Source organism: Megascapheus bottae, chromosome 6 (assembly GCF_031878675.1).
Source record: "Megascapheus bottae isolate mThoBot1 chromosome 6, mThoBot2.hap1, whole genome shotgun sequence".
Taxonomy (NCBI): Eukaryota; Metazoa; Chordata; class Mammalia; order Rodentia; family Geomyidae; genus Megascapheus; species Megascapheus bottae.
The window spans coordinates 38,690,791-38,713,880 of record NC_143514.1 but is presented as its reverse complement, the minus strand read 5'-3'; the positions used below and the strand labels follow the sequence as shown (position 1 = coordinate 38,713,880).

Below are 23,090 nucleotides of genomic sequence, written 5' to 3'. Positions count from 1 at the left end.
CCTAAAATGGTGTCAGACTGTTCTTGGAGCCATTCATTGTTGTACATGGATGTGAACATAGGCAAAAACTGTCTTTAGGGGAAGGGAATTTTCAACTGTCAACATGGCTCTTTCCTCCACTGTTTTTGGAATCACTAGCCATCTACACTCTAGAAAATCTTCTCTGATCTCGATTGATGACCTCTCCCCTCCCTTTGAAAAAGTCCAGACTTACTATGCAACTACATAAGTATGTGAAACCACTAGCCAGGGAAAACAAAACAGCATAATCTTCCTTAAAGTAGCAGAATCTCAAAGACGTTCTGGTTAATGAACTTAGCTGCTCAGACACTTGGATGATTCACACAATCCTGAGGACTCGTTAGAACTTGTAGGAAACTGGTTGACTGGCATCTGCAAAGTTCTCAGAAAGTATCCATCCTCTTTTTTTTTTTTGGCCAGTCCTGGGCTTCAGCTCAGGGCCTGAGCACTGTCCTTGGACTTTCTCAAGGCTAGAGCTCTACCACTTGAGCCTCCGCACCACTTCTGGCTTTTTTTTCTGTATGTGGTACTGAGGAATCGAACCCGGGTCTTCATGCATGCTAGGCAAGCACTTTAACCACTAGGCCAAACTCCCGGCCCCAAGTATCCATCCTCTCTTAACCTTGGCAAGGTTTTGCTTTGGAATCTACAGCTCTACTCTCTTTATTATCAAACTGGGTATTATTTTTCCTTCTTATACGTTCCTGATAATTAAAACTAAGAAATGGGCTGCACTGTTAGGATTCCTTGTTAGGTCTCTCTGTATTTAAACCATTTCTATTCACACCTGAAAGTAAAGATTTGGCAGTCACTTAATGGTAGATGATTCTGGCTTTGATGCCAGGTTGATGGGAATTTAATCCCACCTTCCACTCTGACTAAAACATACCAATTTGATGAGGCTTTTGTGGGTTAAAATTATGCAAGATCTGGCTTGGACTACATATTCAATATATGTTTAACATTGCTATTTTATTCATGTAGTTATGTTCACGTGAAATATTAGCATATCGATTTGATGGTAAGGAGGGCTTCTAATTTCAATTCCCAATAAGTATGTGACAATTGTCCGTGTTCTAGGTAGCCTCATTATAGGAAATATTTTAATCAACTGGACTAAGTGGGGCTCCTTTTTACCTACTGCTCCCTTAATTTACTTGAGCTCTAAGATATCCCTTTCCTAACCCCTAGATCTCCTGAGTACACAGTTAAGCCCTAATAAATACTTTGCACATTAGGCAGAAGGACTTTCATACAATCTCAACAAATTCTAAATCTCCACAGAAACATCTTCATGTAGAAGATAAGCTAAGAATTTTCCCTCAGTCTACATGGATTAAAAAAGAAGAAGAAGAAAGGTTAAATTATTGTAAAATGTCAGCCAGATGGGAAAGATTTTAAGTCTACAGAGAGGTTATAGACATGGAACTTTAAACCCTCACAAATCTACATATGATATTATTACCTCAAAGAAATATTTCTCACTTTTATTAGGCAAAGGTAAAGTTCCAGAAAAAAGGCTAAATGAGAGGTACCAGAAGAAACCAAGAAGTTTTGCTCATTAAGCATCAAATAATATTATTTCAATTACTATAATATATTATCATCTTGAAAGATTTGTAAGACTTCACAGTACTCCTGTAAAGTCTCCATATTCCCCACATCCACAGCTATCCACATTAGATAACTCTAGTCATTAACAAAGAGAAAAAGATGTCCACAGTTTAATCAGATTTGGAATTTTGCAAAAGAAAAAAAGCAGAATCAAATACAAAAATATGTAGAGTAACATAAACCAAACACCAATTCATTTATTCTTTGAAAAGAGTCTTACCAGCTACTGAAATACTTCAGGATCACAACTATGGCATCATCATAATGTACACTAAAGCTTAATAAATGCAAATCAAGCTTAATATATTGAGAAGCAAATGCTTGTCATTAGCTGTAATTTTATTGAATCTGTTAATATTCTGCAACTTCCCAACAAACAGTAGCAGAGAAACAAAAGCTTACACAAATAAGCCTCAATCAAGACCATGAATAGTTTGTCCTCAATACTAGCACAATAGTATGTACTATGTCCTTGAAAGGAGCAGATAAGCCCAGAGAGCATTTAAGATGAATATGTCTACATACATGTCTAATACACACTCACTATATCCTCAGCATTATTTTTTAGAGAAACAGTGATCTTAAAGAAATGATTTGTTAACATTTATAGGTTTGTTTAAAACAATGCCAGAATTTTGCTTTCAGCTAGCTATGATTTTCATACTCCTAACAGTCTTTAAAACAGGTGGGCAGAGTGACCTTTTTTTTTCAACCATTATATTCCCCAGACATGACTAATTTAAAGCTGAGAAAATTGCATATAATGGGCAGGGATTCAAGTTCATGATTTTTAGTGGGCTGCCCTGTTGTTCAAGGGCCCATGGCTCCCCCTTCCCCCCTTCCACCATGCCTGCAGCTGCCTCTCCACAAACTAAATTCATCAAACATGAAAGCAAATTGTTTATAATAGTTCTGTAGGCTTTTTCTTTTCAGAAGAATGAAGATGAAGATTCATCTTTAAACATATTTTATTTCCTTCAGAGGGTCTTAAATCTTTAAATGAATGTTAAACACTAACCACTTAATAACCTTTCTGAAAACTTTTTTTTAATCACATGCTCAATTTTATAGGGGCTTAAAATGTTCACCAAAGTAAAATATAAACCACCGATTTTATCGTATGTAGTAGTTCTTTCATACAAAGTACTACTTTTGGAGCTTTTAGCAAAATCCCTTTAAAGGTTTCTAAAGGTTAGACACTTGCACAGGAAAAAAAAATCATGTACAGCAAGCAATGAATAAACAAGCTTCCTAGGAGTAAGGGAATATTTGGCTGGCTAAACCAAAATTCAACCCCTCCTATTAGCTTTGAGGGCTGGTTAAATTTCTCCCATCAATTCTAGAAGGCTACAGCTAGACATCATATAGTACTCTATGAGTACTAAAGAATTGCACAGTTAGACCTGAAGGGGACTTTAACTACCTATGAGGATACAGCCTATTGGTCAATTGCCTTGCTTAATCACTTTGGATCCCAGCTATCATCCGCTGTGGGAGTTCAATCTTTTCACTGAGTATACATGTGGGGTACTTGAACCCTCACAATAATGGGCTTGCCATTTAAATTCTAATTTTTGCCACCTTTCCTTTCCTCAAGGGGGAAAAAGAACTGATCAAAAAGAAACATATGGGTCAGTTTACAATGTAACAGACTCTGTGCCTAGGACACCCAACTCCTAGCATAGCAAGGCTTTCTGGCTCACCTTGACAGCCTACAAAATTGCTTGCTTCCCAAGTCCATTTGGCTGAAGAGCTGTTCTTTGCTCAGTGTCTTCTACTTTTCAGTGTAGGGTGAACATTATGCCTTACCTTTTGTTACTATTCATTTCCATGGGTCTCATGCCCAACTAACCTACACTTGTGTAAGAAAAAAAGATCTCAAGTGGAAGAGGTAAGGCTAAGATGTAGTCTGTGTGAGTCCAGTCAAAAGTGAACAGAACTAGAGGTGCAGGCTTTACAAGGAAGGAATGAAGAAAGCTAACAGAAGTGATAAACCAAATTCCCCCAATAAGTATTACATGTCAATAGTTTCTCTTTTTTGGAACTAAAGCAAGTTAGATTCCTGTCCTTCAGACATGCCACTACACTGACTTTGGAAAGTTGTCCAGTGCTATCATGAACCATGTTCTATGGAGACACTGTCAGCACTACTTACTCTAAACAAACCCTGCTTTGAACAACCGACTGTTCTGACCCCACAATAATTCCCATGTCCAGCAAGCTATGATTCCTTAAACCTTCTCCGAAGCAGGTAACCCTCCAGAACTCACATAGTCCCAGAAATGTCCTCGGAAGCGTATGACATGGAGAAAGAAGCCCAGGAGATGAGCTTTGGAGAAAAGAAAAAGAGAAAGCACCAACACACACTAGGAAACTATGTGTAATGGTTCACGGCTAAAACCTCAAAGAGGATGAAGGTCAGACAGGGATAATAGGCCAATTTAATTCTGAAAGCACAAGGTGCAAGAAATTTTAATTATGGTCTGCCACTGAAATCACACCAAGATCCAATGGCATCTAACTGCAACTGCTCATCAAGGATACGAGAGGTGTAATTGTAACCGCTGCATAATCACTGCGAGGGCACACGCAGGCTGCTTTCTCCCAGCAGAGACGGTATTAGCAGCCGCCTGGAAAAATTCAACACAGGGAAACATGGAGATTTGTACAAAGTGAAACAGGAGCTCAGAACACAAAAGCCAAATGGGTCTCTATGCGTGTGAGCGTGTGTGAAGCTGTTTGGCCCACCACTGAGGGCAGGGGGCGTGGGCAGGGGGCTTGGAAAACTCTGCTCTCTTTTGCGCTCTCTCCCTCTCTTCTCTTCTCTTCTCTCTCTCCCTCTCTCCCTCTCTCCCTCTCTCCCTCTCTCCCTCTCTCCCTCTCTCCCTCTCTCCTCTCTCTCTCTCTCTCTCTCTCTCTCTCTCTCTCTCTCTCTCTCTCTCTCTCTCTCTCTCTCTCTCTCTCCCCCCCCCAAGTTCCCTTTTCTTAAAGGAGCTTCACCCACTCTCCTTTGTTTAAAACAATTTGGCTCCGTGGTTACAGTGATTTGCAGTACCAGACTCTTAATTTGTCCCCGATCAAACCCAGATCTGAAGACAAAACGCCATGCTCAGGGTTCAGGTGCCCAAGCCGGTGCTCTGGCCCTGGCGGCGCCCCGCGCCCCGCGCCCGGGGATGTGCTCCCGGATCGGATGTGGCGCACGAGGGCTCCTCGAAGGGACGCGCGCGATGGAGGAGAGAATAACCCCCCGGGTGGACGGCTCTGCGTGCACTCGGCAAAGTTTAACAAAGCCTCGAAGTGAGGCGACAGCGCCTCCCATCCGCTCCCGCCGCGGAGCCGGCGCTGAAGTTCGCGCCGGGATGTCCCACCTCTTGAAAGGGAAAGAGGCCGCGCGTTGAGCGAGGGAGAGGCCGGAGGACGCACGGAGCCGGCGAGGCGGTGAGAGGGAGGGCGAGGACGGTGCGGGAGAAGGTCGGCCCCACCCGGAAGCCGGCGGGGCTCGCCGGGGTCGGGGACGTGCGCTCCGCGGGAGGTCTGGCCCGGCGGGCGCCGTCGCCGCGGGGGGTGGGGGGCGACTTGAGAGCTGTCACCTGTGGCAGCAGCCAGGGGACGCCCAACGAGGCGCCGGGGGAGGACGCGGGCTCCGGTCCCCCCCTCGCCACCCCGGCTCCCCGGGACGCGACAACGTGGGGGGAGGGGAGACCCCCGGTTAGGGGGGGGCTTTTCGCCCACAAGCGCTTCCAACTTCCCTCCGGGCAGGTCGAGGACTTTCTCCTCCTCCACGGCACCCCGTCCACCTTCCAGCCCACAGCTCCGAGCCTCGCCAAGAGCGGGTGGAGGAGCAGAGGAGGTGGAGAGGGCGCGCGGAGGGTGGGGGGGGGGCGGGACGACTGGGTGTGCAAGGAGGAAACCGCGGGCGCCAAGGTGGAGGCATCGCCCCCCATCCCCTATAAACCTTCACCACCACCCCCTCCCGCTCCAGCCGAGACGACCGAAGGCATTTTACACGGGCGGCGATCGTTGCCCGCCGCCTACTACCACCAGCCCGGGGCTGCGCTGGGCGCAGTTCCCCGACTCTTCTGTTGTTCCTAATAAAGTCCATCCCGTTGCCTTCCCGGAGCTGATCGGAAGGGAAAGCAGAGGAAAAGGGTGGGGGGGGGTTGAGGGGAAACGCGGGGGGAAAAAAGCCCTGGTGGAGGTGGAGGTGGAGGTGGGGGGGGGAGCGGCTGGGGGTGGAGGGGGGGCGCGGTGGAGAGGACTCGAGCGATCAACTTTGTAACCCAGCGCTGCTTCCTCGCGCGATCCGTCGCCATGCTTAAGATTCCCACCCCCGCCACCCCCCTCCAGCCTCTCAAGTGGATACTGAAACTAGGCCAAAACTTTTCCCCCCCTCCTCTTCTCCCAGCCACTAGACTGGATTGTGCCCACGGAGCCCCATGGAGCTCTGCTTTCTTAAGCACAATAGCCCGACTAATTAGATCATAGAAGCAAGGCAGTGATACTGTAACAAGTAGCCCGAGAGGCAAAGAGGGAGTGGGGCCTGAAAGAGAGAGAGAGAGAGAGAGAGAGAGAGAGAGAGAGAGAGAGAGAGAGAGAGAGAGAGAGAGAGAGAGAGAGAGAGAGAGAGAGAGAGAGAGAGGGAGGAAAGGGGGTGGGGTGGGAGCGGGTGGAAGGAAGGAGAAAGTTTGCAGCTCTCGCACTTACCAATCAAGCCTCCCACCAGAAAGGCGACGACCTGGAACACCAGCAGAATCCCACCAACAATGCACAGCTTCTTGGTACTCATGTTTTCTATAATTGCCCCAGCCATGTTTGCACACACACGCACTCTCACACACACACACACCTTTTTTTTTGGACCCCCTCCTCCCTTTTCACCTAGTAATAAATGCTTTCGGGAATGCTTTTTCCCCCCACCTCCCTTATCCCTCCTAATACTGTATTCTTTCTCGCCTTCTTGCTGGGCACTGCAATAATACTAATAATGATAAATAATAATAATAAAAAAAACTTCAGGCGTGCGGGAGCGCGGAGAAGACGGGGCCGGGATCCGGGCGCCCGCACTGATTTGCCCCGGCGGCGCAGCCGGCTCGGGTTTCCCCCCCAAAGCCCGGAGCTGTGACTGTGGCCGCTCCGCCGCCTGTGGACGCTTAAAGGAACAGGGAAGCGGATCACATGACGCCACCTCCCTCCCTTTCTTCCTCCCTCCCTCTCACGCTTCCTCCCTCCCTCCCCACCTCCCGCTCTTCCTCTGCCCCGCGCCCCGCCAGTTCGCCGATCCCAGCTCCAGCCTGGCGCGGGGCGATCGGCTCTCCCGCGCCCGGCCTCCGGCTGGTCCCGCCAAGAGCTGGGGCGGCTCGGGGGAGGTTGTGGTGGTGGAATCGGGTACCCGCCCCCTTCCTCCCCCGCCCGATCCCCAGCCCCGCGCTCGGCCCCCCTTCCCCGTTGCTGAAGTCCGTCGGGGACCGCCGCCCGGCCTCTCAACTTGGGCGAAGACTTTGGGAAACGGCCCCCGCCCCGGCGGCTGCAGCTCTCCTTCCCCACGGCGGGAGAGGCTCGGGGGGGTTGTTGTTGTTGTTGTTTTTTCCAGGAATGTAATGGATGCTAAGTCTAAGACGGATGAAAAGTCTCGGCTTCCTCGGTAACGGGGCTTTCTTTTTCCTTCTCTTTTCCACCCCCGCCCCCCATCGCGCCCCTCCGGGAACACGGCGCGCCAGCCAACTCGGACCTCAGTGCACTACTCCACCCCGTGGGCTTCCCGAGCCTGGAGTCGGGCTATTGCCTTAAAGAAAACGTGTTCTATTCTAACACGGCGTGAAAGTTGATTCGAACATCAGCCTGTAAAATGTGTGCCCCGTCTCCGCGTGCCACCTCTGAGAGCTGACCTCCCAGCCATCCTGCATCCACTCCTTTTCTCTTTGCTGTTACAAAGACTTGGCGTGCACATTCGTTTTCATCACGAAGCTGTAAAATCCCGGGGTTGGGGGTGGGACCAAGTTGTACACATCTTTGTGCACCCCCCCCCCACCACACACACACCACGGCGCCTAACAAAATTCTAGCCCTACTAAGGTCCTGGATACACTTTTGTGGAATGAATAAGACACTGTGAAAACGAGTCCACAATTTGCATTTCAAAAGCCTAAAGATCTTAGTTGGTTTAGATGGGTTATATATAAGTTGCAATGTTTGTTGACTTTTTTTTTAATTTCATTTTATTTCTGCCAGTCCTGGGGCTCGAACTCAAAGTCTGGGCACTGTCAATGTACTACCTCTCCTCCCCCCCTACCCTACCCCAGGCCAGCGCTGTACCACTAGAGCTACAGCACCCTTTTCAGCTTTTTCTATGTATGTGATACTGAGGAATCAAACCCAGGGCTTCATGCCTGCTAGGCAAGCACTCTACCACTAAGCCACATTCCCAGCCCTTTGTGAAGATGTATTTGTATTTACATGTAACTTAAAAAAAAAAAAAAAGAAGGGAGGAGGGGAGAGAGAGGACTTGAGAACTTTTATTCGGTCAAGCCTAAATTCCTGGAACTGTTTGTTCCATGTTTCATAAAGTGTCTACTTGACCAATACAAATTCTATTTCCCAACAGTGAGTTGGTTTGGTAAACACCTTTTTCTCCTCCCCAACACACTCAGTTTATGTCACTGTTCACTTACTGGTTTCTTGCTGCCTCCCTCCTTCCAGTTCCTCATCCTGTCAAGGGAAAGTTCCAATTACTCTCTCCACGACTGTGCCTCAACCTTCTTATCACCCCTGTAGAAGATGCTATGTAAGTCACACTTCCTTTCTACTTTCCCACTAGACTAGACACTCCTTAGAAAAGTGCCAAATCAGATGTGCATAAAACCTCATCTCTCTAGTTTCTAATTGTCTTTCAAAGTTCTGGCCTATAGTTACTATTTATCTACTCATTCATTCAACCCTGTATCTCCATCAAACACTTATTGAGCCCTTAATATGCTGTAAGGTTGCTTTCCTAAGCAATTGAGAATACCAAAATGCCAAAAAATTAAATTAAATAAAAATCATCTCCCATAGATATCTCAGACAAGTTGTTATAACTGAAAAATGATCAATTACTAAGTGGTCATTTATTACTGATACTTTGGTCAATATTGGGAACTTAGGAAGGAATAACCGGGTAGAGTTGTCAATCGTAGTAGTTAGAAACACTTAATTGCTCCCCAAACAAAGATTACCATGGATGGCCATTTGCCTTTATTCCTTCCTTCCCTTTTCAGAAGTTTATGATATATATAGACTACTCCCACCCCCAAGGTAGTTTACTGGGTAGAAATAGATGAGCTCTTCTTACCTTTGAGGCATATTAATTCCACATTCTATATTCTTATCTCAGCAAGCTACTAATTTCTACACATTTGAATAACAATAATGCCTTTGGATTAGAACTTCTTTCTCCTTTCTCCTCTCTTCCTCCTCCTCCTCCTCCTTCTTCTTCTTTTGTACTTCAAACAAAAACTGGATCCATGCTAAATAGCTTAGATAGTTGAATTTATCTTTTGAAAAATCATTTTTAGCATAGATTAGTGATACAAAACAATGCATTATATTCGAGTTTGGCTTCCTGATCCCGAAATGAGAGGCTTGGGGTAAAGTGCTGGTTCTCCACCAAGATGACATTTTTCATTAAAAGGGCACATAGTCCTATTAGACAGTGATGACACTAATTGTGAATCGATGCTCTGACTTGCCAGCAATTGCCAATATTGCCAAAGGGAGTGGAGTGAAGACATCTGTCTTTATGTTGGGGCTTAGAAAACAAGCTCAACGCTTTGACACGCTGAGTACTTAGAGCCAGAAGACTAGAAGCAGCCTCAGGGGCAAGTTCTCTCAGCACTTCTGTTTTCCTTTTGTCCTTTTTTCCCCAAAGCCAAGTGTAAAAATATCAATTGAACCTGCCTTCTCCCATTTTGGATGTGTTACAGTTAGGCAAAAAAAAAAAATAAAAAATATAAAAAAAAAGAATGAATACTGTCATTCCAGAAAGGTCCTGCTCAACTGGGAATGGGAAATGTTACAACTTCTGTATAGTCTCAACAGCGCATGGCCATTTTGTCTGATCTTATTTCTGTATAGCTATCCTTGCTTCCTCAAACCTGAACAGAAAACCAAACAGCTTCCCATGTCTTTCATCTTCAAGCTAAAGTTTCTCATGTCACCTACAAGGTTGAATAGATAAATTTGGTATGCTTGTCTCCTGTTGATTTGTCTTTTGTTTCGAAGGTATTGGCCATGACCCCTATGTTGGTTGTAATAATGACAAGAAAGGATATCACCATTTCTACTCTAAAATCGCCAAAGGATGCTTTCACATGCTGCAATTTTTGTTACATCTGTGTAGATAATAGTAAATGTGACTACGTAGGCCGGGAGTTTGGACTAGTGGTAAGAGTGCCTGCCTAGCATGCATGAAGACCCAGGTTCGATTCCCTGGTACCTTGTATATAGAAAGAGCTGGAAGTGGCTCAACTGTTAGAGCTCTAGCCTTGAGAAAGCCCAACGACAATGCTGAGGCCCTGAGTTCAAGCCCTGGGACTGGCAAAAAAAAAAAAAAGTGACTCCTGGATCTTTATTTACCAAAGAGGCAACACAATGAATAGCAAATGCATGTTGAGTCAATTGGACCTAGGACGGAGTCCAGAATCCCTGTACCTTGCTTGGGTGATCATACTCTATTACATACTCACGCATCCCCTTCATGGCTCAGTTTCTCATCTATGTGAGGAAAATAACAATGCCTATGTCATGGTATTCTTGTAAAATATGAACGTTGAAGACAATTATTAAGTGGGACTAGAAACTAGTGAAACTGATCACTGCTAAGTTCTCGCTCAGCTCTAAAAAGTTGTCATAGTAGGAATATTTTTAAGCGCTTTTTCTTTTTAAAGTCTGGAGGTTAAGTCTCTTAACAAGGGTGTGAATAAGGACACTATCTGATACTGCCTTCTAAACAACACTTAGTAAATCTTGCTGTAGAAGCAGTCTGTTCTAAAAAGTAACTCCTGGAAATGTGGTGCCTTATCACCCCTATTTATTTGCACTAGGTGTACACTAGCATATTTTATTCCTCTCCCCAGCCCCTTCCTTCTCTATGGTCTCATGGTCTGATTTCCTTTGGAAACACAATTTTCTAATGCCTTCCATCACACACTAATGAATCAAAACTATTCAAATCCCAGGTTGGAAGCTCAGTCCTTTTATCTGGTCTTTGGGTAAATTATTTACTAATAACACCCAGCCCCATGCCATTTTACACATCCCTCTCACCTGTACATCTCCATTCTACCTTTTCTTTTTCATCATACATACATTTTAAACATCAAGCCTCTTCAATCTCAAATCTATGATTCCCTGCATATGTAAATAAACTGGGACAAAAAAAACCCTACTTACCTGTGGAATCTTACTTTTCTCATTTTTAGAGAAAAGAAGAATGGAAATATCCAATTCATAGGCTACTGTGAATATGAATGTAAATAATACATAGGACCGAATGGGCACTCAACAAATATTATTCAGGGAGGAGGTTTCTGTTCCCAGAGAGCAAAACAAAACAAACCATAAACCCCTTAATTACAGCCTCTCTTATGAAATTGCCTCTTTGAACCCAGGCAACCTGGAAGGGCAGGTAAGGCATTTTATAGGTTTCCAGAAGCCTCTAGTGGGAGGCAGCCAGCAGCTTGAAGTAGCCGCCAGCTCCTGGTTGTTTCCCAGGCCTGAAAGAGGCTGCAGGGGAGACCTTGAGTACCTCCACTGTTGAAAGCTTTGAGATAATGGATGCTGGAACATAGATGGAAAGGGAACTTGTTCTCTTTCTTATTGCAAGTAAACAAGAGCCAGAGTTGACTGCCTTCTGCCCAGGTTCTTGTGACACTTCTCTCCACTCTCTCCCCATCTCCCCATTTTGTCAAGCTTACAAACTCTTCTCTGGTAAGCTTTCTAGTATACTCCTTTCCATACTGCGTGGCAGTAGGAGAGAACACATGTGTTCTGGATGGTGGTTCTGTGAATAATCAACAACACCCTGTACCCCCATAGCACTCCAGTCAGAATTGACACATTTATTTGTGTCTGTGCCTATCCTGGGGTTTGAACTAGGTGCTGTTCCTCAACTTTTGTGCTCAAGACTAGTGTTCTACCACTTGAGCCACATCACCATTTCTGGCTTTTTGGTATTTAATTGGAGATGCAAGAGTCTCTCTCACAGACTTTCAGCATAGGCTAGCCTCGGATCTCAGCCTCCTGAGTAGCTAGGATTACAGATGGGAGCCACTGGCATCTGGTGACACAGCAGTTTTGCTGTCTAAAAGTTTTGGAAGCACCCCGTCCCTTCCCTCCCCACTAGAGATAGCTAGTGACAGGAAAAGGCACTTAAGACTTAACCTCAGCCTGTGCCTAGATAAAGTGAGAAGAGACTCTGATTCAAGCCAAAATTCAATCCTTATTCCATGAGCACTATTACCATTATAAGTTAGCGCAGAATCACCAGGTAGCTCCTAATAAAGGGCCATGTCTTGTAAGCGCAGGTGAGAATGTTCATGACAGAAGAGCAAAGATTGAGTGAAAGACAAGGGCCTCTCGTATTTCTGCTTTGTAAGCATGTCTTGGATGATGGGGATGAGGAGGTCAGATACTTTCCCACACATCAGATATAGTGGAAGAGAATAGCTTCTATTAATGAAGCCATTACAATAATAACAGCAGCAGCAGCAGCAGCAGCAGCAGGAAAAAGAACCCGTGTTGATTGTTGTCTGTTTCCATCACTCTGCTAGATGCTTTATATATGTTATTACTGAGTCATATGAGATAGGTACTACTTTCAGAATCTATAACAGAGAGGCAAATTTTGTTCAAAGAAGTTAAGAATATTTCCTTGGTCCCTTTGCCAGTCACAGTCAAGTAAGGAGTTAAGATTTTCAAGTAGATGCAACCTCGCATTCATTCGTCTAATCATTAACTACAGTATTTATTGATACCGGAACCGATCTAGATGCTGAGAAACAGCAGTGAGTCTAATGAATATATTGTGCTCACAATGGATATATTAGAAAGCCTGTGGTACAGCTTCAGTTCATATTTCCTTTATGACAATGATGTCCTTGAGCCACTGAATAAAGAACCCAGCAGAGCCCAGGCGTGAGGAGAGTTCAACTCTTTGGCATTCCTGGTGATCACTCTTGCTTCCCCATAAGCTCTGTGAGTTATTAATTCAGAAGTCACTTTTCCTGCTGCTTCTGAGACAGGCCTGGTTGTTGTGTTTGTTGGCTTCTTCTTTTTTCATACATTCAACTCTAGGTAGTGTGTGACCTTCACTCAGAAAAAAACTCTCTCCCATTAAGCCCTAAATCTCTTATTATTTTTTCTTTGGTATTATTAGCTGCTAAGTTGAAGATGAGTTTTCAAGTCAAATGACTCATGAGAGTAATTGTTATTTAACCATTACAAAAACATATGATGACAAAAGATATTCAGTATATAAACTAAATTTTGGCTTAGGTAGTCTGCAAATTGTTTCTTTTTTCTTTTTTTTTTTGTCAGTCCTCGGGCCTGGATTTAGGACCTGATCGCTGTCCTTGGATTTTCTCAAGGTTAGAGCTCTACCACTTGAGCCACAGCACCATTTCTGGCTTTTTCTTTTTCTTTCTTTTTTTTTTTTTTTGTGCCAGTCCTGGGCCTTGAACTCAGGGCCTGGGCACTGTCCTTGGGCTTTCTCAAGACTAGATGTCTACCACTTGAGCCAAAGCACTATTTCTGGCTTTTTTTCTAAGTATATGGTACCGAGAAATTGAACCTAAGTCTTCATGCAAGGTAGGCAAGCACTCCACCACTGGGCCAAACTCCTGGCTGTAAATTGTTTCTTATAGCATTTTATTTGACTGTTTGTTTTGTTGTTGTTATATTATATTCTCAATTTAAAAAATCTCCTTGGCCCCAAAGCTCAAGGTGACATATAAATATCATCTATCTTTATTTGTATATTTACTATTTTTGTTTTGGCTTTAAAATTTTTTCTTGAGATAAGATCTTGCTATACAGACTGGTACATTAGTGAGGCTATTGCTTCAGTATCCAGGGTGCTGGGATTACAAACTCATGATGTCTGTAAATTCCAGCTGAATGACTGATCTTATTATCAACTTGGGGGGGCAAATTTTTCACTATTTATAATATATATCTACATGAAGCTAAATGACTAAATGTTGATGCTTTCTTTACTTGGCTCATAAATATTGTATGATTGTCAGACACAAAATGTATGGCAAGAGCTAGGATTTGCTTGCAAAAACCTTGTAAATTCAAGTATGTAAGAGTTACGGTGATCCAATGAGTCTATTAGCCTATTAGTAAGTTATAAACAGGACTTGTATAAGAGACGAGCTGAGTGTAAGTGGCTCACATCTATCTTTCCTACTCAGGAGGCTGCGATGTGAATATCACAGTTTGAAGCCAGCTAGGCAGTATAGCAGTGTCCATGAGGCTCTTATCTCCAATTAATCAACAAAATGCTAGACGTGCAGCACTCAGGGACAGTGCCCAGGCCCTGAGCACAAGCACGTTTTCAACAAAGAGTAGTTAGATTAGAGCATGAACTCTGAAGCAAGACTACTTGATGCCTGAATCCTGTCTTTGCCACTTGCTATGGTCATTCAGTGGCTAGTATCTGTAAAGTGGGATTAATAATATCTTCCCCTAAAGAGGATTGTTAGGAAAATTAAATCCGTTCATTTATATAAAATAGTTACAAATGGTACCTGTGGAAACATAGCAATGAAACCCTCCCCAGTTAGGGTTTCAAAAAAAATGCCTGAAATATAATGTGTTTGACTTATTGGCATCAAGAAGGTTCTGTCCATTTGAAGCCTCTTGATAAATCCCCAAACATCGCACATTTTTGGAGGCATGTCCATTCATTTTTACCAGTACTATTAATTTGTAATTTATCTTCAATATACCAGGTGATGGTAGGTAATTGTGGCAGTATGAGAAACAAGATCTGCAATGCTGACTCACCCTTGAACCTGCTCTAGACCTTAGGTTAGTCACTAATCTCTTAGAACCTTAGTCAAGTTGCCTGTAAAATGGAGATGATAATATCTTCATAAAAGCTGTGGTTGGGACAGATGCATTCACCAGACAAATAGCTTAGCCAAGTGCCAGGCACCTGGTAATCATTCAGTAACGAGTGGTAGAGTAGGTGCTAAGAGAAGTGGGATAACCTTGGAAATGGGTAGCCTGTATTTAGTTATAAACTGAGGTTCACTGCCTTCCTGTCCTGGCCTCGTCCCTGCCATGTTCCTCCCAACGTTCAATGCCAGTTATCTTCTCTGGTACCCTACTCTTAACAAGCTGTTGGAAAGAATCAGATATTAAGGCAGATATTAAGCAGTCCTGGACTGCTTGATGAAACTCCATCTTTCAGTTATGGCACATATGTTGGGAGACTTTTCTGTTTTCCTACATATAAATGGATATAATGCCTTCCTCATAAAAATTAACTTTCTAGGGCTGGGAGTTTGGCCTACTGGTAGAATGCTTGCTTAGCATGCACGAAGATCCAGGTTCGATTCCTCGGTACCACATATAGAAAATAGCTGGAAGTGGTGCTGAGGCTCAAGTGGTAGAGCTCTAGTTTTGTGAGAAAGTCTAAGGGCAGGGCTCAGGCCCTGAGCTCAAGCCCAGGACTGGCAAAAAACAAACAAACAAACAAACAAAACTTTCTATACCTATTAAGTTTCCAAAACCTGCTACCCCATACTACATTTGTTGTACATGTAACCAGATCATACTTAAAAAAAAAAAAAAGATCAAGGGACTCTGTTTTACTCAGAAGTTGGGTTATTTTGTACTAATAGAATCATAGGCCCTATAGTGGTTCTCTGAGATCTCTGCTACTGAGATTTCTCTTCCTCCTCTCTTTCTCTTAATGGATGTTCTGATTTGTTGGCATGTTGGTGGGAAGGAGGATGGGGGGAAAACATCCATATAAACATCTCCAGCCTCCAAGCTCATGGATAGCTTTCTATTCTTCTTTTATGAGATTCTTTTTTTTTTTTTTTTTTTTGCCAGTCCTGGGCTTGAGCTCAGGGCCTGAGAACTGTCCTTGGACTTTCTCAAGGCTAGAGGTCTACCACTTGAGCCTCAGCACCACTTCCGACTTTTTTCTATGTATGTGGTACCGAGGAATCGAACCCGGGTCTTCATGCATGCTAGGCAAGCACTTTAACCACTAGGCCAAACTCCCAGCACTATTCTTCTTTTATTTATTTATTTATTTTGCCAGACCTGGGGCTTGAACTCAGGGCTTAGGCACCATTCTTGATCTATCTTAAGGCTAGAGCACTAGTACTTGAACCACAGCACCACTTGCAGCTTTTTTTTGTGTATGTGATACCAAGGAATCAAACCCAGGGCTTTGAGCATGCTAGGCAAGCACTCTACCATTGGGCCAAACTCCTGGCCCCATCTTTCTATTCTTTTTTTTTTTAATTGTCAGGGTTATACTTACATTCACCAGGTAGTAGGTGCATTACTTCTCACACATTGATACCCCAACTCGTGTTTTTGTCCCCATTTTCTTTCCCCCACCCCCTCCCAATCATCTTGTTTTCCCCCTTTCCCTTTCTTATTTCAAATAAACAAATAAACCAAATACAATATACCAGATAACAAAGTCAGATACACCATTTAGATAAAGCATAAAAATTTGCTTAAGTCCATTTTAAGAGTTGGCCAGTCTAGAGTAATATTAAGTGCATATGTTGTTGTGCTGTTTAACCCTTTGGCCTTGATTTGAATGAGTACCCTTAAACCAGTACTTAATAAGCTTGTCTATCCCTGGTTTCTGCTTATGTAAAATGAGGACAGTAATAGTAATTGTCACCCTACCTCCAGGGTGACAGTTAGGATTAAATGAGTTATTGTAAAAAAAAATACTTACTAACTAGAATACTTGGTACATAGTATGCTCTCAGTAAAAGTTTGTTCTAATCATTTATTTCCTTCTGTCACCTTCCCTGAGATGGCTTTGTTAATGCTCTTGTGTCATACCTTTCTTATTCTCAAAGCTTCCCTCTCCTAAACAAGATCTTCCGTTAGCTCTGCATTCATCTTAATCTTTCACTCTCACTGGCTTCATTATTTAGAACTAAATGTCTGGGGAAAACAATTTTCATTCTTTACCTTGCAAAGGTAACAAATTCCACCCCCACCTCCTCAACCATCTTCAAGCACTCCAGATTCTAGGTCTGGCATTTCACTGATTACTCTGGCAGGGATCACTAGCAACTACTTTGGTGATATCCTGCTTCAAACTCACGCTTTGGGAAAGATCCCTCTCTATCTCCCTAGCTTTGGTAACTTTGCTTTCTCTTGGCTCTCTTCCTACTTCTCTAAAAGCTTTTCCATATCTTAACTTCTATGCCCTCTCCCTAATGTTAGTGTTTCTTAGTATGCTATACTCCTCTTTTGATAGGGTCTATAGATAAATCAGTACCTTCAGCTCCCCTTGGAGGTTTCACTGAGTTGACCCAAACACTTAACTGCTTCCCAGTGTGACTTTCCAACTCAAATCTTCCTGACACGCCAACCAGTCACCAGGCTACATTATTCAAAGCAAGCCATCCTTCATTCATGACCTACACATTCAATCAATTACATACTAGAGTCTACTTGTTTATTCTTCATCTTCATTGTGTTGCAAACATCTCTGAACCCTCACCTGCTCTCCAGCTATCAGGTTTCCAAGCTTAAGTACCTTACAATAGATAATCCAGTCTCCACATGGTTTTCCAAGTATGCCCATTATAAACCCAAATCTGTTTTCCTCACTTTTTAAATATATTCTGGCAATATCTTCTACTGCCTGTGAATGAATCTTACCTCTTAAAGCCTATCTTTAGCAAAATCGCACCGAGTACTGTAAGATCTAACTACTTTTGTACCTAGACTTTTTGTTCCCAGATGCATCAAAGGCACTTCTTTGTACTTATTATCTGTAATTCACAGTCTCCCTCAAGTCTTTCCTCTTTCTTCTTGTAATAAAGTCATTGAGATAGACCAGTTGATCCCCACAGTGGTGTCTCTCGAGTTGTGTAACCTAGGCAAAGGGTATCCAGAGATCCAAGATGAAAATCTAGAATTTATCCTTAAACCTCCTTATTCATATAATCAGCTGATATTGAGCATATTACATGCTAGACATAATAAATAATATAATAATGATGACTATGCATGCTAGGTGATAGGCCTTATTTTAAGTAAGATAGCCATAATATATAAATATAATACTTAGAAATAAAATGATGTAGTATTATGAATCTCAAGCACTTATGGGTAAGGTTAATATTTCTAAATATAATCTGATACACAGCATTTAGGATATTTATCCTTACCACAGTCAGAGAAATACATAATATTATTATTCTGTTTTATAGACTATTTTGTTTTACATACTGGGGTCATTTGGCGCAGAAATAATTACCAATTATAACAAGCTAATAAATATTGAACCCTATCAGCGAAGCAAAATATAGACACTCAACTTATTTTATTTTACTTTTTTATTTTTATTACTGGTCCTAGACCTGTGGGCCACAGAACCACTTCAGGCTTTGGAGCTGTTTAATTGGAGATCCTGCTGGAGCTGGGTTTAAATCTTCTGCCTCAGATCTCAGCATCCTGAATAACTAGGACTACAGACATGAGCCACTTGTGCTTGGAAGGCATTTCACACTCTTCTGACTTTTATTGTAGGATTAGGAATAATAACATCACCTTAGGTTTTCCATGTCCCAAGTATTGCTCTTTGTATTGCTCTTCTTTCTTTCTTTCTTTCTTTCTTTCTTTCTTTCTTTCTTTCTTTCTTTCTTTCTTCCTTCCTTCCTTCCTTCCTTCCTTCCTTCCTTCCTTCCTTTCTTCTTTCTTTTTTCTTCCTCCTTCTCCTCCTCTTCCTCCTCCTTCTCCTCCTCCTCCTCCTCTTCCTCCTCCTCCTCCTCCCCCTTCTTCTTATCTGTCCTCATCGTCGTTGTCATAGTCGTCTTCTTCAGTGGTCATGGAGCTTGAACCTGGCCTGGGCTCTTCAGCTCAAGGCTACCACCTAACCCTTGAGCCAAGCCCCACTTCCCATTTTCTAGTGTTTAACTACAGATAAGAGTCTCAGGTTCTTTTGTGCTCGGGCTGATTTGAACCTTAATCCTCAGATCTCAGCCTACTGAGTAGCTAGGATTACAGGCATGAACCACTGTGCCCAGCTAGTATTGCTCTTAATATATGTATTATTTCATTGTAATTTTTTTATATTTTATTGTAATTTAAAAAAGGGTTACATGATATTTGCAAGATAGAAAGTGCATTAATTCACATACATTGATACCCTTTCACATGTCTTGGTCCCCATTACCCTCCCGTCCCACCCCGATCTTGTTTTCCCCCCTTCCCTATCCAATTTCAAATAACCAAATACAAATATATCCAATATATCAGATAACAAAGTGAGATGCTGTAACAATTTGAGATAACCAAGGGACAGCAAAAGAGATGAGAGATAACATAGTACGTTAAGGACAACAATCATTCATTATATGGCTTTTGTTTCTATATCCTAGCGGTCCTTTTAATTAGCTTCATACTACATGGCCTTATGTATCAAGGTTTTGCTCTATTGCAAATCTCTGCTAGGAGAGCCCAAGGTTTCTACTGATTATGACAAATGAGGGAGAATATTGGGCCTATGTTCTTTTGAGTCTGGCTTACTTCACTTAATATGATTTTTTCTAAGTCTTTCCATTTCCTTACAAATGGGGTGATGTCGTTCTTTCTGACAGCAGCATAGAATCCCATTGTGTACAAATACCACATCTTGTTAATCCATTCATCAACTTAGGGACATCTAGGTTGGTTCCATATCTTTGCTATGGTAAATAGTGCTGCAATGGGCATTGTTGTGCTAGTGGATTTAGTATGTCCTTGTTTCTGGATGATTGGGTAATTGCCAAGTAGTGGAATTGCTGGGTCATAGGGGAGCTCTATGTTTAGCTTTTGAGGAACTGCCATACTGCTTTCCATAGTGGTTGAACGAGTTTGTACTCCCACCAACAGTGTAGTAGTGATCCCTCCTGGCCACATCCCCTCCAGCATCTGTTGTTATTAGTTTTCCTGATCCTGGCCATTCTAACTGGAGTGAGGTGGAATCTTAGAGTTCTTTTGATTTGCATTTCTTTTATGGCCAGAGATGTTGAGCATTTCTTCATGTGTCTATAGGCCATTTTTGTTTCTTCTTCAGAGAAGACTCTCTTTAAGTCATTGGCCCATTTTTTAATAGGATGGTTGTTACTTTGGAGATTAGTTTTGGAGTGATTCAATTTTTTGAGTTGTTGATATATTTTAGATATGAGGCCTTTGTCCATTGTATGGTTGGTGAAGATCTTGTCCCACTCTGTAGGCTTCCTAATTAGTTTACTAGCTATGTCCTTTATCATAGAAAAGCTCTGCAGTTTAATGCAGTCCCACTTATCCAGCCTTTCTCTGATCTGTTGTGATTCTTGGTCCTTATTAAGAAAGTTTCGACCTGTGCCAAGGAGGCCTAGTGTATCTCCTATTCCTTCTTGTAAAGTTTTCAGTGTGTCAGCTTTTACCTCGAGATCTTTGATCCATTTGGAGTTAATTCTAGTGCAGGGTGATAAAGAAGGATCCAACTTTAGTTTTCTGCAGGTGCTTAACCAGTTCTGCCAGCACAACTTGTTGAAGAGGCTGTCTTTCTTCCATTCTATTTTTTTGGCTCCCTTGTCAAAGATTAGGTGGCCATAGGTCTGTGGTTTAATATCTGGGTCCTCAGTTCTATTCCATTGGTCTTCAGACCTGTTCTTGTGCCAGTACCAAGCTGTTTTGATAATTATAGCCCTGTAATAGAGTCTAAAGTTTGGTACTGAAATTCCTCCTGCGCCGTTCTTTCTGCTAAGAAGTGTTTTTGCTATATGGAGTCTTTTTTTATTCCATTATTCATGTAATTTTTACAGCACTTTCTATTCTCCCTCTGATTGCCCTTCTAAATTTTATAGAAAAGAAGCCAAATGAAAATTCAGATTCATAACTGTTACTGGTTTTAATACAAAATTTTCTCTAGAAAATTCTCCACTGACTCATATTGTGAATTTTGAAGGTATTTAAAAAACTTTAGGAAAAGAGACTTAGCTTGAGGAAAAAGGTCACTGAGGGTGTGTCTTTGAAGGTTATATTTGTTCACCAGTCTCTCCTCTTTTTCCTTTTTAAGCTCCCATGGGATGAGCAGCCTTTCTCATGGTATTTCTATCACCATGATACTCTACCTCAGTTCAAGCCCAGAATCATGGAGCCCAGTAATTATGAACTGAATTCTCTGAAACTGTAGGCCAAGTTATATAACCTATGCAAAGAGTATCCAGAGATCCAACACGAAGATAGAGAAATTATCCTAAATCTCCTTATTCATATAATCCTTTAAATTGTTCTATCAGGTCTTTGGTCACAGCATGGATAAAATGAATACAATAATAACCCAGAAACAGTGGAAAGTCAACATCTATTTCAAACAATAATGTATTGGGCTATGAACAAAGATTACTAATCACATAGCATGAGAGAAATCCTGGTTCCTATTTCCAACACCTCAAAAATCTGCACACTTGGAAGTGGGGCTGTGATTCAACGGGTAGGCAGTATCCTTGAGCTGAAGAGCTCAGGAGCAGTGCCCATGCCCGAGTTCAAGTCCCACAATCCACAAAAAAATTTGTACACTTATCCTCCTAGGAGTCTTATTTCAAAAATTTGAATTTTTAGATTTCTCTGACAATGTAGCACAAAGTTTTAGGCACCTTCTCAGTTTGAGAGTTAGGGTCTTTTTTCAAACATCTACCCTTTTCACCAAACATTTAATACAGAATTGTCACTATTGCTATGACAAGATATAATCAATCCAAAAAAAAAAAAAGAATAGAAGTTTATTTGGCACAAGGTATTACAAGCTGAGAATTCCATTAGTATGTTAGTACAATGACTTTTCATGTGGTAAGGATCTTCTCACCATACCATGACATGGTGAAATGGGATAATCTTGTTAGCTCAGATCTCTTCATCTAGTCCGAATCCCAAAGTCTGACATACTGTGGACATACTGTTAAATTGAGGATTGAGTTTCTAAACCATCTACTTCTGTGGGCACTTTCAAACCATAACAAGTGCATGTGTTTTTCTGTAAGACATTAGATATATCACACATTTCACTTCCTGTGTCATGTTAGGCAATATTCATCTAAATCACTTCTCTCTCATTTTTCCTAAATCACTTCTCTCTCATTTTTCTCTATAGGGAAATATATTCACACATGTATATATAATTATATATATATACATACATACATGAAAGACACATCAGAACCTGGGTCAAAGTGGCATTAAGTGAAGGGCAGCTGTGTTTAGCAGTAGTAGAAATGGTTTTCTTATATTACACACAAGATTATGTTGGCATTAGAAAGTACAAAAGAGGCAAGATTTATTTTATATTCTGTAAGAGGAAGAAATTCAAACAAGTCTTTAGAATGTGAGCATCTTTACATTTTAGAAGATGAGCTGATTTTTTTTTGATAAACAAAGAGGAAAAATAAGATTGAGCAAGGTTAAGATCAGAGAATAGTAGTAACTCTGGAAGGCCATATACCAACTGGCAGAGTTGGTATGTGTCATTATGAACTCAGCACACTGCTTTGAAGACTTATATCCAGGTAAGAGAGAAACATAACAAAGTGGAGAAATGATGTTCTCATAAGATTATAGATCTTTGAAGACTATCTTCCAGATCATGTTTATTACCAGACTAGGAATAATAACACCTTCTGTATTTGCATAGCACCAATTCTGTACAATTTTAAGATGCTATCTCAGTAATATTCACTACTTGGGAGGTCTGGCCAATTTTAATTATCACTGTTTTCCAGAATGAAAAGGAGAAGTACAGAGAGGCTAAGACAGGTATCCAGGTTTGTTCCATAAGTTATGAGAAGGTTTAGAGATCAGATCCTAATTTGGTCTTACTGAAGTGCTCCAAACAATAAGATCATACTAAATCCCCAACTTCTCCCCCACTTTTCTCCTTGTCTTTGGAAACAGAAAACAAAAATTATCTTTGAAGAAACTAGGATAGACTTAAAAGATCATCACAAATAGTGGTAGGCCATGAAGAAAATCTTTAAGTATTAAGACAAGTTTAGAATGCGGGGTAAGAGGTACACATTGGGCTATGTAGCTGAAGAAAATGGAATTTACTCAAAATGTTTTGTTACTGTGTAGCTTATGGAAAGTAAAGCACACACATCATAGGCATTATACAATGACTTCTGACATGTGAATACTGTATTAATTTGCTAAGGCTGTCATTACAAACTAGTATAGAC

General features: G+C 42.0%; 1 protein-coding gene across 1 annotated transcript in view; it reads right to left on the bottom strand.

Annotated features, from left to right (window-relative positions):
* The window catches only part of Wls (Wnt ligand secretion mediator), a 99,687-nt gene extending 92,874 nt beyond the window's left edge, over positions 1 to 6,813 (bottom strand). The window contains exon 1 of the mRNA XM_090334631.1: positions 6,340 to 6,813. Coding sequence (XP_090190757.1) covers positions 6,340 to 6,445 — 106 coding nt within the window. The 5' untranslated portion in view covers positions 6,446 to 6,813. The remainder of the gene's footprint in view (positions 1 to 6,339) is intronic.
* Positions 6,814 to 23,090: the final 16,277 nt, after the last annotated feature.